Consider the following 17,778-nt stretch of genomic DNA (forward strand, 5'->3'; position numbering starts at 1 on the left):
TGCTGGCATTATATTGCACGTTGTTTTATTGCATACAGGGAATTCGCTCCTGTACCACAACGCAGTGTTTGACCTCGAGCTCAGCGTCGCTGCATTCACTCTTGTGCCCTGGCAAGACGATCATATATATAAGGCGGGATATGGAAGCGATAGCACTAAATTGCATAACTAAACTCGTAGCGTAGCGCAAGCGCACAGAATTGCGCCACACTTTGTCTGCGACCCGTAGATAGCTCTGCAAAGAATTTAACAATAGAGCACCGGGACTAGATTGTCAGCTCTCGCACACACACAAGGCGTCGCACCGCCCGAAACTGTGAAACCGAGGACGCAGCAGAGGTGGTTAAGCTGGGTGCGGCCATGCGCTTTGTTCCGCTGTTTTGTTATACTTAATGAGGCCATCGCGCGATACCTGGAGCTGCCGGTTTTGGTGCGTGAAGCCGTAGCTAAGTTCGGCGGAGTTCTGAATCTCGGTTACGTCCTTGCAGGGCCGACTCATACCCTACAACAAGGTGCCATGCAACTGTCTGCTCCGTGACGCGCACATTTATACAATAACCTGCTGTTAGTTACTGATATGCCCCAGGGTAATTAAGGGAGATACAATTCGCGCCCTTGAACTAGGCCTCCATCGTCCCGACAAGTATAGGCATCAATTGTGTACTCTCCAGAGTTCTCACGATGTTCCTACGCCTAAGAGCATGTTTTCGGGGAATTGAGGAGGCGGCAACCTGCGCGCAACAGTGCGGCCTGTAATTTCGCGAAAGACTCTTCAGCTTCTGGGAGCCGCTTGCAAGTGGTCACAGCCTTCCGGGATGATGACGAGTTTCGGTCCAGGCCATGTCACGACATTCGCACCGCTCGCCGCTGCTTGGAAGCTCCCATCGATCCCAAAAACCTTGCCCACATGGGCGAGACCGGATTCCTAGGTTCCCGCGCGTGTTTCCAGCGGCAGTCCACGCCGGACGTACTCACCCCAACGTGCGATGTCCACGACACCACCCCGATGGCTGAAATCGACGTGCAGCTGAGGTGCGCTGCCCACCCATGCTTCATGGGTGTCCTTGAGTTCACTGTCCAGCAGCTGTTGGTCCAGCTTATGCAACAGGCCAGCGCCGCAACTGGTTGTAGAGCACGGACACTGACTCCTGGTCTGATGTCCACGCACACGCAGGTGCTCCGCCGTCCCGGCCCCGCGCACCGAGGTTCCCAACGCAGCTTCAAGGCCTGGCCGCGCCGCACCCAGCGCCGGCAGCCACCTCAGGCCAGCTTTGCCGCCGTCCCTGACGCTCCTGGCAGCGCAGGGCAGCAGCGGCGCAGCGGAGAGCAGGCTCCTGGCCAAACTTGTATACAGCACCCTGCGGCCTACAGCCCCCGAGTCACAAGGGGCTGACGGCGCTGGCGGCAGTGCTGCAGCCGCAGTAGCGACCATTTGCACGACGGCAGCTGCTACAGCCGCCGATACCGGCGGCTACAAGCTACCAGCTGCAGACAGCGCCAGCATGAACGGCGAGTGCCCGCAGCTGGATTCCAGCCTCTCTGTCGGTGGTGCCCGAGTGAATGGCGGTGATACAGGCGGCAACGGTGCAGGGCTGTACATGGGCGGCGATAATGACACTGAGGAGCTAGCCATGGCAGCGGCCACGCCGGCTGCTGCCCCTGCGGCTGCTGCTGTGCCCGCTACGGCGGCCGCGACGCCTGTGTTGCACCTGCAAATTCCCAGGTCGTTATCAGAGCCCACTCCGACCGGAAGGTGCCTGCACCGCTGCGGTACGCTGCCGACGGTGATGCCGGTGGCAGCCGAGGTGGCAGCGGCGGAGCTTGCACCGGCGGTTGCAGCCGCAGTAGCGGCCACTGAGCCGCTCCCGCGCTCGGTGCAGCACGTGACCACCGTCGCCCCGCGCCTCCAACTGCCGCGGGATGGCGTGGCCGCCGCCTCCGCCGCAGCCGCCGCGTCAAGCGCGTGCAACGGCCACGCTGCTGCAAGCGCCGAGCAGCAGCAGGTGCTGCCGCCGGCGCTGCTGTCTCGGCGGCGCCATCCCCGTGTAGCGAGCCGGGTCCAGGGGCCTGTTCTGGCGGCCACGTGCGACCGCATCGCCGCTGTTGATGACGTGGGCGTGGCGCCAACGGATACGGCAGCGGCGGCTGCGGGCGCTGCTGGCGGGTACGGCTCTCACGTGTACACGGACGCGGCTGGCCTGGACGGCGACGATGAAGAAGACGACGAGGATGCTGACGAGGACGCAGCGGATGAGGATGCGGATGAGAACGAGATGAGCCACGTGATCCGCCACGTGATGCGGATGGCCCGCCGGCACCACGTGCAGGAGTCACGCGCAGCATGCAGCAGGCTGCTGCAGGTTCTGGAACCCGCCGGCCGTGGCAACGCTGCTGGCGCCTCTGCCAGCGGCTCGGCTGCTACTGGAGCTGCCGCCGGCTCCAAACTGGCCGGAACAGCACCGACCATGCCTGTTGCGGAACCGGTTGCGGCAACAGTCGTGGAGGCCGCTGCTGCGCATGCGAGCCACCTGAAGTGCAGCAGCAGCTCAGCTGGCGGCGGCGGGGACAGTGACGAGGCACAGCGGGCTAGCTACAGCCTTAGCGCCCTGCACTACGGCAATAGCATTGCTGCCATGGCGGTCGGCAATGGGGCCTCGTTCTGCGCCATTTCGTCTTGCGAGGTCGCCTCGGAGGATGTGTCCGCCGAAATGGCTGCCCTGGCTGCGGCGATGGCGCAGCAGCAGCAGCAGCAGCAGCAGCCGGGTCAGGCGGTGGCGGCAGCTGCTGCAGCTGGCGGTCTGGCGCTGGTAGGCGGCGGCAGCGTCGCTGGCGCGGAAGTGGGCGGCTGGGTCGAGCGCGTAAGCCGCACGTCCCTCAACGAGGCCCTGCATGATCGGCAGCGGGAGGTGGCGGCCGGACTGGCGGCTGCAGCGGCCGCGGCTCGAGGCCCCAGCGGCGGTGCTGCAGCGGCAGTGCCGGAACGTGATCGTCTTGCGCCACCCTCTCGCTCGCTACACATGCGCTCCCGGCCGCCTACGCCGTGGCCAACAGTTTGCAGATCTGTTATGTCGGCCTCTGCAACTGGCCGTGTTGGCCACGGTGTAGGCTGCCTGGAGCGCATGCGTAGCGAGCGAGAGGGTGGCGCAAGACGATCACGTTCCGGCTTACATGTTGCCAAAGAGTTTAACGTCCACTAGGACGGGTCCCTCATATTGAACGGTCAAAGACTATCTCGCCTAGGATCGGAATGAGAGACGGCTCTAGCCGCTCTCAGACGCGACCTATATCCTCTCTCGGATCACCCGTACTCCGGCCTCCCATGCAATACACCGTGTCGGGCCAACCAACCTCGGGCACGTTCCCCTATTCCCACACGCCAAAACCACACCCAAATCACTCAGTCACACGATATGCACGGTCACACGCCAAGTCACGACAAGCACCCAGACAATTAGTTAGGGTTTGTTCAGGTTGGCTCGCCAACCCTCAGGGGGGCGACGGCACGATTAGGGTTGTTGAGGTCGGCCGCACCAACAGGTGTGATTCTGTGCATCATTACTGGGGCGAGCGGTGTCGCTTGAGAGGTTGTCGCACTAGTACTGACCACCGTTCGTCTAAAACAACACTTTTGCAGTTTGCTGGGGCGCCTTCGTGTTTCTCCTTGCACGCTCTATGATGGCCCCAGAGCTGTGCTGGCATTATATTGCACGTTGTTTTATTGCATACAGGGAATTCGCTCCTGTACCACAACGCAGTGTTTGACCTCGAGCTCAGCGTCGCTGCATTCACTCTTGTGCCCTGGCAAGACGATCATATATATAAGGCGGGATATGGAAGCGATAGCACTAAATTGCATAACTAAACTCGTAGCGTAGCGCAAGCGCACAGAATTGCGCCACACTTTGTCTGCGACCCGTAGATAGCTCTGCAAAGAATTTAACAATAGAGCACCGGGACTAGATTGTCAGCTCTCGCACACACACAAGGCGTCGCACCGCCCGAAACTGTGAAACCGAGGACGCAGCAGAGGTGGTTAAGCTGGGTGCGGCCATGCGCTTTGTTCCGCTGTTTTGTTATACTTAATGAGGCCATCGCGCGATACCTGGAGCTGCCGGTTTTGGTGCGTGAAGCCGTAGCTAAGTTCGGCGGAGTTCTGAATCTCGGTTACGTCCTTGCAGGGCCGACTCATACCCTACAACAAGGTGCCATGCAACTGTCTGCTCCGTGACGCGCACATTTATACAATAACCTGCTGTTAGTTACTGATATGCCCCAGGGTAATTAAGGGAGATACAATTCGCGCCCTTGAACTAGGCCTCCATCGTCCCGACAAGTATAGGCATCAATTGTGTACTCTCCAGAGTTCTCACGATGTTCCTACGCCTAAGAGCATGTTTTCGGGGAATTGAGGAGGCGGCAACCTGCGCGCAACAGTGCGGCCTGTAATTTCGCGAATGACTCTTCAGCTTCTGGGAGCCGCTTGCAAGTGGTCACAGCCTTCCGGGATGATGACGAGTTTCGGTCCAGGCCATGTCACGACATTCGCACCGCTCGCCGCTGCTTGGAAGCTCCCATCGATCCCAAAAACCTTGCCCACATGGGCGAGACCGGATTCCTAGGTTCCCGCGCGTGTTTCCAGCGGCAGTCCACGCCGGACGTACTCACCCCAACGTGCGATGTCCACGACACCACCCCGATGGCTGAAATCGACGTGCAGCTGAGGTGCGCTGCCCACCCATGCTTCATGGGTGTCCTTGAGTTCACTGTCCAGCAGCTGTTGGTCCAGCTTATGCAACAGGCCAGCGCCGCAACTGGTTGTAGAGCACGGACACTGACTCCTGGTCTGATGTCCACGCACACGCAGGTGCTCCGCCGTCCCGGCCCCGCGCACCGAGGTTCCCAACGCAGCTTCAAGGCCTGGCCGCGCCGCACCCAGCGCCGGCAGCCACCTCAGGCCAGCTTTGCCGCCGTCCCTGACGCTCCTGGCAGCGCAGGGCAGCAGCGGCGCAGCGGAGAGCAGGCTCCTGGCCAAACTTGTATACAGCACCCTGCGGCCTACAGCCCCCGAGTCACAAGGGGCTGACGGCGCTGGCGGCAGTGCTGCAGCCGCAGTAGCGACCATTTGCACGACGGCAGCTGCTACAGCCGCCGATACCGGCGGCTACAAGCTACCAGCTGCAGACAGCGCCAGCATGAACGGCGAGTGCCCGCAGCTGGATTCCAGCCTCTCTGTCGGTGGTGCCCGAGTGAATGGCGGTGATACAGGCGGCAACGGTGCAGGGCTGTACATGGGCGGCGATAATGACACTGAGGAGCTAGCCATGGCAGCGGCCACGCCGGCTGCTGCCCCTGCGGCTGCTGCTGTGCCCGCTACGGCGGCCGCGACGCCTGTGTTGCACCTGCAAATTCCCAGGTCGTTATCAGAGCCCACTCCGACCGGAAGGTGCCTGCACCGCTGCGGTACGCTGCCGACGGTGATGCCGGTGGCAGCCGAGGTGGCAGCGGCGGAGCTTGCACCGGCGGTTGCAGCCGCAGTAGCGGCCACTGAGCCGCTCCCGCGCTCGGTGCAGCACGTGACCACCGTCGCCCCGCGCCTCCAACTGCCGCGGGATGGCGTGGCCGCCGCCTCCGCCGCAGCCGCCGCGTCAAGCGCGTGCAACGGCCACGCTGCTGCAAGCGCCGAGCAGCAGCAGGTGCTGCCGCCGGCGCTGCTGTCTCGGCGGCGCCATCCCCGTGTAGCGAGCCGGGTCCAGGGGCCTGTTCTGGCGGCCACGTGCGACCGCATCGCCGCTGTTGATGACGTGGGCGTGGCGCCAACGGATACGGCAGCGGCGGCTGCGGGCGCTGCTGGCGGGTACGGCTCTCACGTGTACACGGACGCGGCTGGCCGGGACGGCGACGATGAAGAAGACGACGAGGATGCTGACGAGGACGCGGCGGATGAGGATGCGGATGAGAACGAGATGAGCCACGTGATCCGCCACGTGATGCGGATGGCCCGCCGGCACCACGTGCAGGAGTCACGCGCAGCATGCAGCAGGCTGCTGCAGGTTCTGGAACCCGCCGGCCGTGGCAACGCTGCTGGCGCCTCTGCCAGCGGCTCGGCTGCTACTGGAGCTGCCGCCGGCTCCAAACTGGCCGGAACAGCACCGACCATGCCTATTGCGGAACCGGTTGCGGCAACAGTCGTGGAGGCCGCTGCTGCGCATGCGAGCCACCTGAAGTGCAGCAGCAGCTCAGCTGGCGGCGGCGGGGACAGTGACGAGGCACAGCGGGCTAGCTACAGCCTTAGCGCCCTGCACTACGGCAATAGCATTGCTGCCATGGCGGTCGGCAATGGGGCCTCGTTCTGCGCCATTTCGTCTTGCGAGGTCGCCTCGGAGGATGTGTCCGCCGAAATGGCTGCCCTGGCTGCGGCGATGGCGCACCAGCAGCAGCAGCAGCAGCAGCAGCAGCCGGGTCAGGCGGTGGCGGCAGCTGCTGCAGCTGGCGGTCTGGCGCTGGTAGGCGGCGGCAGCGTCGCTGGCGCGGAAGTGGGCGGCTGGGTCGAGCGCGTAAGCCGCACGTCCCTCAACGAGGCCCTGCATGATCGGCAGCGGGAGGTGGCGGCCGGACTGGCGGCTGCAGCGGCCGCGGCTCGAGGCCCCAGCGGCGGTGCTGCAGCGGCAGTGCCGGCGTACACCTCGCGCCGCAGAACCGAGGCGCTGAGTGGCATGTGCGCCCCTCCTGTTGCTGAGGCGGGTGTGGACAATAGGGCTTCGTCTCAGGTAGGTGCGGCCCGTTGTAGCGTATGCATACCGTACCAGAAGGGGATCAACCCCCATGTAATTTGTTGAGAACGTAGGGGAGTCCGAGAGTGCGTGTCGGTACGCCCGAACCCGGAACCCATGCGAGGGTATCAGCGAGAGAGCTACCCGATGTAGTTAAGTAGTTGCAAAACTGTCTGACTGTCAGCCGCCTCTACTTCCGGCTAGCGATAGGCGTAATCACCATCGAATATAATCAATTTAATTTTCGAGAAGGCTGCATACCTGAGCGGGGGGTGCGGGATAGTGCTGGAATTGTTTGGAAGGGGTGCGGAGCGGTGCAGAAGTACCCCTGGGGCGTGCCGCGTGACCGCATCGCCAAAAACGTCAATTAGGAGCTCCGCACCGCAATACCACTTCGAGCTACATACACTCTATTTACCTTCTCGGCTGCGGTCACATCGACCGCGCGCGAGGGGGCCTGAGGGGGCGGTGACAGTAGAGTAGCCCGGTGCCCGGCAGAGTCGTGATGAAGGACGATGATTCCAGATCAACGCACCCAGTTGCCGGCGATTAGTGCTTAGTCCGTACCGCTGCCCAGTCGTGTTTGCCCCGCATGCACGCACTGTGCTTTCAGGGCCGCGGGCTGCTGTTAGTTTTCCCCATTGCGGGGTGCGGGGCACGGGTGCGGGGTGAGAGAAACATTGTTTTGCTTGGGTGCGGGGGGCATAACGCACGGTATGCTCACACGTTACACGGAGCTCCCCGTAAAAGGAACGTCACAATCACCAAAACCACTCTCTGTTGCTTTGGCAGGTGGCGCTCATGCGACTGCTCCGAATCGGCGAGCCGGCACCGGCATTCGCACAAGGCGGCGGCCAGCCGTACGCGAATGACGGGCGCAACCTGGGTCAGCACCACCCGGCAGGTGCCGCTGCCTCTCACGCCCTGGCCCCGCTGCTACCTGGCGAGCGGCCTCAGGCGCAGCCGCTGCCGCAGCAGCTGCGGGGGGTGTCCTGGCTGTGCCGGAACCTCAGCGGACTCAAGTGGTTGGGTGAGGGCGGCGGCGGTGTTGTCTTCCAGGTGGGTGTGCATTGCGCATGCATAAGCTTTGCTTGGCGTACCGGTGCTTGTCCGCGCTACCTGGTGCCGCTCCTTCCTCTTGCATCGTTTCTCACTTGTGCTGTATGCATGTATGTTTGCCACCTGCATTGATAATAACGACCCCGCTGCTGCACCTGCACGTACAGGCCGTGTGGCACGGCGCGCACGTGGCCGTCAAGCTGATGGCAGCTGACGTGGCCGCGCACGTGGACGCCACAGCCCTGGAGGCGGTGGTGGGGCTGGCGGTGAGCGGGGTTGGGGATTGAGTGCCTTGCGGTAGACCTTCGGCTACAACAGTTGCTGAAGCAAGCGCAAGCAATGGCTCGTATTCCAGTTGCGGTATTGCTCGTGTGCTGGGCCGTGACATGCCCCCACCGTGCCTGCGTGAAACTTGCAGCTGGGTCACCCGAACGTGGTCACCACCTACTGCGCCGATGTGTGTCTGATGACCGAGTCCATGGAGCTGATGCTGCACAGCCTCGGTGTGGATTCATTCTCGCCCACCGGCATGGCCAGCTCAATGTCTGACGGGCCCTTCACGTCCGGCGACGGGTGAGCGCGCTTCCAGTCGACTGCCAGTGTACATCTGCTGCGCGCACCCCGTGCACGTGTCACCGTGCACGTGCCCCAAAATCTTTGCCCCGCTGCACCTTGTCTCAACGCGCGGTGCCCTGTCCTTACATGTGCACGTTCTCGTCTGGTCAGGTTCGGCGAGCCGGACCCAGCCAAGACGGCGTCCGCCCACCGCAAGGACCAGATCTGGTCTCTGCGGCAGGTGCTGTCCCACCTGGGCGTGCGGCCCGGCCGACACCTCACCTGGATGGTCATGGTGAGTCTTGTGCTGCTTTGTCCTCTGAAGAAAAGGACTAGCTAGCAGATGACGGACCATCATGTCCGCAACACAGCACCACTACGGGCGGCGCGGGCTGAGGAGGTGCAGGGGAAGAGCAGGAGCCGGAGCACCCGCGGTGCGGTGCAGGACCTGCAGTCCCGGCATACAGCAATACATATAACAGATGCAGGCAAACGAAAACACGCTGCGCTCTTGTGGGTAGATGCCAGCCTGGGGCGCCCGCCCTCAATCCTCGATGCTCAGCTCTGATAAGCTGCCCGCCCTGCTCCTCCGCCTCCTCATTTGGTACCCGCAGGAGCACTGCGACCGCGGCTCACTGATGCAGGCCATCCAGCGCGGCATCTTCCGGATGCCAAAGCCGCAGACCCAGGCCGCTGCCGCTGCCGCGGCCGCTGCCGCTGGCAACCGAGACAGCCCACTGCCCTTCTCGCGCCGCGTGGTGCTAAGGGCGCTGCTGCGTACGGCGCGTGAGGTGGCGCAGGGCATGTGCCATCTGCATGCCAACGGCATCATCCACGGCGACGTGAGTGCCATGCTACCGTACGGCTGCGGATGAGGGGTCGCAATCAATGAGAATCCGGGAGGCTTTTGTGCGCACCTCTTCTCATTCGTTCCTGACACCCAAGCTCCCGGAAACTCCCCACCCGCAGCTCAAGCCCGGTAACGTGCTGCTGCGCGGCTGCCGCAACGACCGCCGCGGCTTCTGCGCGCTCGTGAGCGACTTCGGCCTGAGCAAGGTGGGCTGGGCAGCAGGTGGCAGCAACCGCCGAGCCGCGCGGGTGCACACCTGCAAGTGCACAGGCGTTCTGGGGGGCTGGCGGGCTGGTTTGTGATGTTTTCTCCACAGCCTTGCTCGTGATGCTTACCTCCTTATTGCCTTCTTATTGCCTACCTGCCTGCCTGCCCACTTACAGGTGACGCCGGGTGGCCAGGCGGTGGTGGCTCACAACTGGAGCACCGTCACCGCCCAGGCGCCCGAGACCTTTGCTGGGCAGTGGCTTCCCGCGTCGGGTGAGTCGCGATCGCGAGTGGCTGCTTAGCCATTTCTAAGCTGGCGCCTCGGCGGTTCGTTCGCGTTGCCCACGCCCTTTCCGGCTGGCCTCGAATTGACTCACCTCGCCTGGCCTCGCCTCCCGGCTGCTGGCACGCCTGCAGACGTGTGGTCCTTCGGCATCCTGCTGTGGCAGCTGGTGGCCGGCGAGGACGTGCCGTACCGACACCTGGCTGTGCACGAGGTGGCGGCGGGCGTGTCATTGGGCCTGGTGAGCGCTGCAGCGGCTTCCGGCGGCGTGCGCATGCGGGGCTGCCAATGTGCTGGTGCAATTTAGATTTGTTTCGCCTTCGGCTGCCGCTGCTACTGCTGTCGCTGCTGCTGCTGGTGCTGCTACTGCTACTGCTGTCCAGCTATTGTGCCGCTGTGAGTGTGTGCGCTCAGTCGCTCACGGCTTCCCGCTCGTGCTGCTGTGTTTATGGCGCCCCACAGCTTGTGCCCGAGTGGCCGCACGACACGCACCCGTCTGTGTTGGCTCTGGGCCACGCCTGCCTGTCGCTCAGCCCCCAGCAGCGACCCACATTCAGTGTGATCGTCAAGGTAAGAACCATGTGACGTTGAGTTGTCTTGGCAGGCGTTGGGCGTTTTGTGCTTGCGAATGCTGCGACCGCAGCCTGCGGCGTCCTTCCATTCTCGCACAGCAATCACTTCAATGCTTGCATACACCTGTCATGTTGCTTTCAGGCCCTAATTGAGATTGAGCAGTGCGTGCGAAATGAGGCTCGGGCCTCCGCCAGCGCCACAAACAGCAGCGAGCAGCAGTGATTCACGCCTCAAGGTACTGCACCGCTGCGCCACCGCTTGTGGCGGCTTATGTTTCGTCATTGCAACAACCTGCCCAGGGCGCACCGCAGCAGTGGTCCTGGATAGCTTAAGTGTGCTGCCTTAAATGAGACCGTGTAGCAATACAGCAACCGCAACGATAGGGCTCCTGTGCTGTGTATTCGTACCATGGCGTATTCGTACAGTGAGCCATCTTATGTTTTGCAAATACTAAATGATTCAAGAATTGTTCATGCTTTTGATGGTTGTCGTGTATTTGCTGCGCGAGCACTTGTTTTAAATAACCTTCATGGCATTGCGGCTTGGGAGGTGGGGGGGACTGTAGATACCAGCCCAAACTAACCCGAACTGGGGTATGGCGCCCTTGTCCTGCCCCTGTCCCCATCGCCGCTTTGCATTTAATGCGCTTTGACCTATGAGGCAGAGGGGTGGTATGGGGTATAGGATTGGTCCCGCCGCCGGTCACCCCTCCGTGGATTGGATTGGCCAGAGTAGGATTGGACCCGGCACTTAAGGATTGGGTTTGACCGGCCAAGGATTGGAACACCACTTTTGGGGATTGGGTTTGGTCGGGTGGGGATTGGTGTCGGCACTTGAGGATTGGGATAGGGCAGGTGAGGATTGCTTTGCGCACTTAGGGATTCAGATAGGACAGGTGGGGATTGGGCCTTGCAGACTGTCCCAGGCTGTCCTGACACCGCTGCAATTCTGATTCGGGTCGGTCCTTAGGGTTTTGGACAGGGGGACCTGGAGCGCAGCGCACACTCGGCGCCCCTGGTACCCGCCCCTCAGCCCCCGTGCCGCCCCCAAACCCCACCGGGGTCCTTCCGCGGCTTCCGAGTCAACACGGTTCGTGACGGGTTCATAATCGGCATTAATGCACCGGCTGAATGCACCACTCCCCAGTCCTGACTAACCACACGATATCCTAACGTAAGCAAGCGAAGCCCGCGCATTTGCCGGGGCTCTCGCACAAACAATTTGGGCAAGTCCTTGGAAACGAGCCAAATTGAAGTGGTTCAAAGCGGCATTAAGCTGCAGTGCACGCCCATGCTCGCTGGAGACCAAGGACAGGACTATTTGTGCTCGCCCCAGAAAGTGAACCATTGGCGCACTTCTCCATTTTGGCCGGGGGTGGGGGACGTGATGCCTAGAGGAACACAGCAGCTGCAATGCAGATCGCTGTATCCATATCAAGGTCTGGAAAGGGAGAACAGGCAGGGGACAAAACTGCTTAGCTACACGCCGACACTGACGCAAACGCTTCAGACGCCGATAATAATGTCAGATATTGTATGTATTGGTGTCGTTAGTATTAGTGACAATTGTTAGCTGTAAAGCGAAAGGAGCAGGAGAAGTTCAGACCGCGTGGACGCCCCGACCCCCCAGACCAAAACGAGGCGCCCATGCAACAAAATCGGGAATGGAAGTCAAGTGTGCTTTAAAGAGCTTGACATAAATATTTAAGCATATGATATGATAATATAATACCTCAAATTGAAGTCCCGCGCGTTCAGTGCAATTCTTGCGCCCTCGCCACTCTGCAAGCGTGCAAGCGTGCAAGTCCTCTTCTCGTCCGATTGTCCTCTCCCGTATACAAAATGTCATTGTTTGGGCAGAGGTTTACGAGGCGCAGGTCTGAGGCAAGTGAAAGGCCCTGCCGAAAGGCTCTCTTTGGGGTTTGGTCGCTTTCGGGTACCCGCGAGCATGGCTTTAACAGTCGAGCACGTTATCGTATTCATCTGACAAGCCCGACATTTGAGCAACATGAAATATCTAGACAAACGAAGAACGCCTCGCCGGGCGCGACAAGTAGGGATGCAAGCGTCTTCGAGTAGTGGCCCAGATGTCTGCCCTAAAAGGCTGAGTTATTTGTGTATCGTTCAAGACTTCGTCTTAAGTTGAGAGCAGCGAACACAGTGCGGATTTGGCAAAGGTCGCCTCGTTTTGGTCTGGGGGGTCGCGCCCCCATCGCGTTCAGACCCGCTTCTGACCAGCTGACTCGAACGCCGGGAAGACTGCGTCCGTGCGACCAGAACCCGGGCCGCGGGGACACTGCCGTGGGGGAGGGGGGGGGAGACTGGAGCGGATCTGTCGCGGAGGTGGGTGCGGCGTGAAACTTATCGTGTCAGGTCGGGTATGCTGACTGGAGGTTTGGCAACGAGGGAGAACGACTTGGCGCCGTGGAGGAAGGATTGGGTTTGGGACGGCAGGGATTGGAACCTGGCTTTGAGGGATTGGGTTTGGGACGGCAGGGATTGGAACCAGGCTTCCAGGGATTGGGATAGGAACGGCGAGGATTGGAACCCGGACCTCAGGGATTGGGATTGGAGGTCGCGGCACATAGGATAGCAAGTCGGTCTATCCTGGGGTGACCAGAGGATCGATAGGATCGGTACCCCATACCACCCCTCCGTATGAGGAGAAGGGCTGAATTGCGCTGACTTGGCGCGTATGATTTTAATGGGAACTCTGGGCCCAAACGCAAAAGCTGACAACAAACCCAACACGAGGCTTCAAAACGAACCCCGAATGTGCATCGCAGTAGCTGCTGATGGTAGCTTTGCTGGCTTAATCCTATCGCACCTATTGCTGGGCTCTGAACGTACCAATAAATCGCTTGCGGATGAAGCAACTTGGTGTGTGGCGTATGTGTTAGAAATAACGCGAGATAGGGCACATGCAGACTGAGTCGGTCGCGCGCGTATGTGTGTTGGGGAGTAGGCGTTTGAGGGCAGGTGTGGGAAGTGCCGGTATGAGGCCCTCTGGGTCATTACTGGGCCCTGTAGTGGTAGCACGGCAGGTAGAGGTTATACAACGCACGGTCGATTTGCGGGTAAAATTGTATGGCGTCAACTGAAGCGTTTCTTCATCACTAGTCGGAGACTGCTTAGGAGGTTGCGTTGGGTTTGTGAAAGGGTTTTCCGCCCATCACGTGAGCAACATGACTTGCTCGTGCCTCAAAGGCTGGATCCTCGGCTGTTGCATCGTATTATGGTGGACCAAGGCATGCTGCAAGATGAGAGGATGTGGTGAGTAAATTCGGCGTGTTTGAAGCAGTGGTTCATACCAAGCACCCTGTTGGCCTGCGTGCGCTGGCTATGCTGTTGTGCCCCCCTGAATGCCTGCGCGTGCAGTGGGCGGAGGTCTTCCCTTACCAGCGGGCGAGGCACAGGACTGAGTAATACATACCGTTAGTTAAGGCTCAGCGCTTTGTGTTTTGTACTTCCTCTGGAAGTTGTTGGTCCGTCGCTGCGTCGCAGTGCGTGTTTGTTCGTGCTGGTTGTTTCTTTGATGGGTGGCAGCATGACTTGAAAGATATTGTCAGTCACTTGAAAAAATGCTACTGCCCCATGCGGGCCGGCGGGATGGCGGCCCTTCAGCCCTTTACTCCATGACACCACCCACGGACGACAATGGCCATTGCAGTTGCTCTATCCCCGATGGACACGCCTCTTGTATGAACAGAAGACTAATGACGACAAAAGACTTCTGCAAGAAGCTTATTTGCAGCCGCAGACAGTGCATGCACTCCCGTGCACCTGTGCCTGTTATTCACCACCATGCAGTTGCGCCTCTCGGCCTCAGTTGCCGCCTCACATCCACGCGCGCCTGCCAACACCCCCCACACGAACTCCGGCGTTAGCCCAGCCGCGCACTCTTGCCCTGCCTCTGCCAACTGTTTGCCATTTGTTGGGTATGGGAATTAGCTGCGCCCTAAGGGACTTTGCCAACCTGCCTTGCCACTGTCCCATCACACACCCCCCACACGCACAGGCTGTCACCAAAGGTCCGGACGTGTCAAACGGTACTCAAGTCTTGCTACCGTACACACATGTACGGAGTCTTGTCAGCCCAGCACCGCACGCCCCCCCCTCCCTGTGCTCCTTCCCGTAGCACAGGCCCCAGTCACCACTTTGACAAAACCACGCAACACCACGTAACCCCCAAACGTGACAAACGTGTGTGCCTGACTGGCGGGCGCGGGCGCGGCCCCAGTGTCCCGCTCTGCCAGTCTGCCTGCCTCTCTGCCCCCCGGCTCCAGGCTCCTCTACTTGGCGGGCGCGGGCCCCTTGGCCGCGAACTCCACTCCCTTCTTGATGGAGCCCAGCAGCTCGGCCTGTGTGTGCGTGTGTGTTGCGGTGTGCATGTTGAGTCACTGCCAGCGCGTGTGTCAGTGCGCGCGTGTATGTTTGTTGTGTGTGGTACGTGCCGCCCCCACCATCCCTCCCCCACCTATTTCGATGGGCTCGGCCATATGCGCCCCCCCCCTCCCCCGCCCCCCCCCTCTGGACGTCGGCACTTCACTTCATATTTGATACACACCATCCCATGGATGGCTACCCCCCCCCCCGCACCTTCATGGCCGCGAAGTTGTCGGCCTCCAGCGCATCCATCGGCCCCAGCGGCAGCACCTCCTCCACTCCCAGCCGCCCCAGCCGCACCGGCGAGCTGAAGTACGGCAGGTCAACCGCCACTGCGAGGCGAGCGAGAGAGTGTGCGTGAGAGAGTGAATGTGTGCTTTTACGTGAGTTCATCGGGCTGCTTGCGTCGCGGACGTGTGCGCCTCAGCCCATACCCACAAGGCCTGGTTCGGCTGTCTCTGCAATCCGTGCCCTGCCTGCACTGCTCCCACCCAGCCCGCCACCCCTCCGCTGCTCCCACCCAGCCAGCCACACACGCACCGCTGGATCCGGAGCCGGAGCTCAGGCGGGGCGGGTGGCGGATGTAGGCGTACTCGCTCACGGGGCCCTCGCCCGACATGGCCCGCAGGCACGAGTCGGCGAACCGCGCCGCGGCGTAGGCCATGGACAGGGTGGCGGAGCCGGCGCCGGCCTTGGCCTGCGGGGCTCCAGGCACGACCAGTCAGGAGAAGGCGATGCCGGGGAGGTGCAGCGGAGTACGAGCAAGCGGGCAGGTGGCGGCGAGGGCCGCCCACATGCATACGGGAGCGAGCATGCTTTGCAACAGGCAAGAGCCAGCTCCCATCCTCCCTCTACCACAGCCCCGATCCCAGCCCGTAGCCGCCCGCAGGCACTTTACTTTCAGGGCTTGTTCCAGCCCGTGTCCCTTGCAAGCTCGCACGCACGCTTGCACACACATGTAGGCGCACGTGCACGCTCGCTCGCCCGCACGCACTCACCTGCACCACCTCTGTGCCAGCGTCCTGGATGCGCACCATCAGCGCCTTGCGCGCCTCAGCGCTCATGGAGGCCGGCAGCGGCGGCCGGGCCTGAGCAGTGAGCACACAAGGGGGTAAAGAGGAGGGAGGAAGAAGGAGGAGGGGAAGTGAAGGAAGGGTAAAAAGGGGGAAACACGCGGGCACGGGAACCAGCACCCATACCACACATCCAGATCTACCCACACACGTATGCACATCGGCCCACCTGTGACAGCAGCGGCAGGATGGTGACGCCCGCGTGCCCGCCCACCACTGGCACGTGCACGTCCCGGGGGTCCGTGCCGGTCAGCTCCCCGATGAATGCCTCGGCCCGCACCACGTCCAGCGTGGTCACACCAAACAGCTTGGCGGGGTTGAACACGCCTGCGCGTGTGAAGACGTGCGTGCGTGTTTGGTCACGGTGCTAGGAGGTATATGGTCAGGGTGCTAGGAGGTGCAAGGTGGGAGAAGGAGGAGCAGGATGCCTAGTTGGCACAGGCACATCACCGAATCCCCCACCGCACGCAACCCCCCACCCCAGCACACCCACGCACACGCCCGCCCCGCCTCACCGGCCTTCTGCAGCACCTCGGCCGCGATGGGCACCGTGCTGTTGACGGGGTTGGAGATGATGGCCACCCAGGCGGCGGGGCAGTGCTGCGCAATGCCCTGCGCCAGGCCCCGCACGATGCCGGCGTTGATGTTGAACAGGTCGTCGCGCGTCATGCCGGGCTTGCGGGGGACACCTGCGGGCGGGCAACAAGACGGCAGGCGAGTTCAGCAGGCAAGCACAGTGAGCGGGCGCCAGCAGGCGAGCGTGGCAAGCAGGTGTGGGCATGTGGGTTGGGGAGTCAAGTGCAAGGGAAGGATGTCACGGCGATCGTGCATCACGCCCGGGCTTGGTGTCTCAGGTCCCCGCCTCCAGCACGCAGGCAGTGCGCAGCTGCGGCGCACCACACAGCTCCCAGCTCACCCCAGCCCTCGCTCACCCCAACTCTTGCCCAGCCCCCGTCTTTGCTCCCAGCGCCTCACCCGCGGGTATGATGACCAGTGCCGCGCCGGTCAGCGCCGCCCCCAACTGGTCCGGCCCCAGGTAGCCGCGCACCCGGGCGGCGGTGGACATGTGGCTCACGTCGGCGGCCACACCTGCAGGCGGCGGAAGGGGGGGGGGAATGGAGGAGGGAAGAGGAGGAGTGAAGAGGGGTGGGGGAAGGTTTCGAGGAGAGCAACAGCGGAAAACCACCCGTCCCCAGAACAGCCCACACACACACATGCCCACCCAACCCCAACCCACCCACCGGGTGTGTTTGCCACGTCGTACAGCGCCAGGTCTGACACGTAGGGGCTCATCTTGAGCAGCAGCGACAGCGGCTGCCCGATGCCGCCCGCGGCACCCAGCAGCGCCACCTTGAACTGTGGGTGGTGATGTGAGGAGGGAAGAGGACAGGGGATTGCATTCATGAATTGTGAAGGGGAGGGGGGGCTAAATGAAAGTAGTTAGAGGAAGTGGCGGCGGGTGGGAAAGAGGCGAGAGGCTGACGGTTGTGTAGCAGGTGTACAGGTGGAGGTGGAGGGTATTTGTGAAACAAAGCTAGGTAGCAAGAACTATTCTCATGTCGGTTGACGTTGAGACTTAGTGAGGCCGGGAAGGCGGCGGCCGCGCGGCTGCGCAGGGCGCCGGGGGGCCGGTGTTCTTGCACGCGAACGCTGACGCAGACACAACCGCCACGGCCCTCGAAACCAACAAAGCGGACGTGTGGCCTTCGCGTGGACTGGCAGGCAGCTCCTTCTCTCGTCCCACGTTCAAGTTCCCATCAAACCGTCAAGGCACCGTGCGCCCCAGCCCGCAACTCGCGAGTGGCTGCTCTTTCGGCTCACACACCTTCCGCGGTTTCGCTGGGTCCAGGTGGGAGGCAATCTTTTGAATGCGGTTCAGTGGGTCAGCCATTGTGCCTAACTTGGGTTCAGCTCAGGCCGTCGCGGAAGAACTCAGCAAAGAGTTTTTGCAGGTTGCACGCAAAGACCGAGTCGCTGTACAGGTAACACCAGGCAACGAATTTTGTTGAGTTCAAAACACAAT

At 61.7% G+C, this 17,778-nt stretch overlaps 3 protein-coding genes across 3 annotated transcripts; 2 read left to right on the top strand and 1 right to left on the bottom strand.

Annotated features, from left to right (window-relative positions):
- Positions 1 to 598: 598 nt before the first annotated feature.
- CHLRE_10g423150v5 (uncharacterized protein) lies at positions 599 to 3,140 on the top strand. Its single transcript, XM_043066513.1, has 3 exons — positions 599 to 1,032; positions 1,175 to 2,982; positions 3,059 to 3,140. The coding sequence occupies exons 1-3, from the start codon at positions 908 to 910 to the stop codon at positions 3,103 to 3,105; spliced, it is 1,980 nt and encodes a 659-aa protein (XP_042919910.1). The 5' UTR covers positions 599 to 907; the 3' UTR covers positions 3,106 to 3,140.
- A 1,088-nt stretch (positions 3,141 to 4,228) lies between these two features.
- CHLRE_10g423200v5 (uncharacterized protein) lies at positions 4,229 to 11,254 on the top strand. The gene is made up of 12 exons (XM_043066514.1): positions 4,229 to 4,722; positions 4,865 to 6,767; positions 7,563 to 7,829; positions 7,997 to 8,095; positions 8,248 to 8,402; positions 8,556 to 8,679; positions 8,999 to 9,226; positions 9,354 to 9,440; positions 9,618 to 9,714; positions 9,859 to 9,965; positions 10,187 to 10,294; positions 10,439 to 11,254. Exons 1-12 carry the CDS (start codon positions 4,598 to 4,600, stop codon positions 10,517 to 10,519), a joined length of 3,381 nt encoding a protein of 1,126 aa, XP_042919911.1. The 5' UTR covers positions 4,229 to 4,597; the 3' UTR covers positions 10,520 to 11,254.
- Positions 11,255 to 13,852: 2,598 nt separating this feature from the next.
- CHLRE_10g423250v5 (uncharacterized protein) lies at positions 13,853 to 17,778 on the bottom strand. The gene is made up of 9 exons (XM_001702534.2): positions 17,581 to 17,778; positions 16,997 to 17,111; positions 16,731 to 16,844; positions 16,271 to 16,444; positions 15,925 to 16,082; positions 15,681 to 15,770; positions 15,223 to 15,379; positions 14,896 to 15,014; positions 13,853 to 14,657 (listed from the first exon to the last, which is right to left on the bottom strand). Exons 1-9 carry the CDS (start codon positions 17,644 to 17,646, stop codon positions 14,589 to 14,591), a joined length of 1,062 nt encoding a protein of 353 aa, XP_001702586.1. The 5' UTR covers positions 17,647 to 17,778; the 3' UTR covers positions 13,853 to 14,588.

This window comes from Chlamydomonas reinhardtii, chromosome 10 (assembly GCF_000002595.2).
Source record: "Chlamydomonas reinhardtii strain CC-503 cw92 mt+ chromosome 10, whole genome shotgun sequence".
Classification (NCBI taxonomy): domain Eukaryota; kingdom Viridiplantae; phylum Chlorophyta; class Chlorophyceae; order Chlamydomonadales; family Chlamydomonadaceae; genus Chlamydomonas; species Chlamydomonas reinhardtii.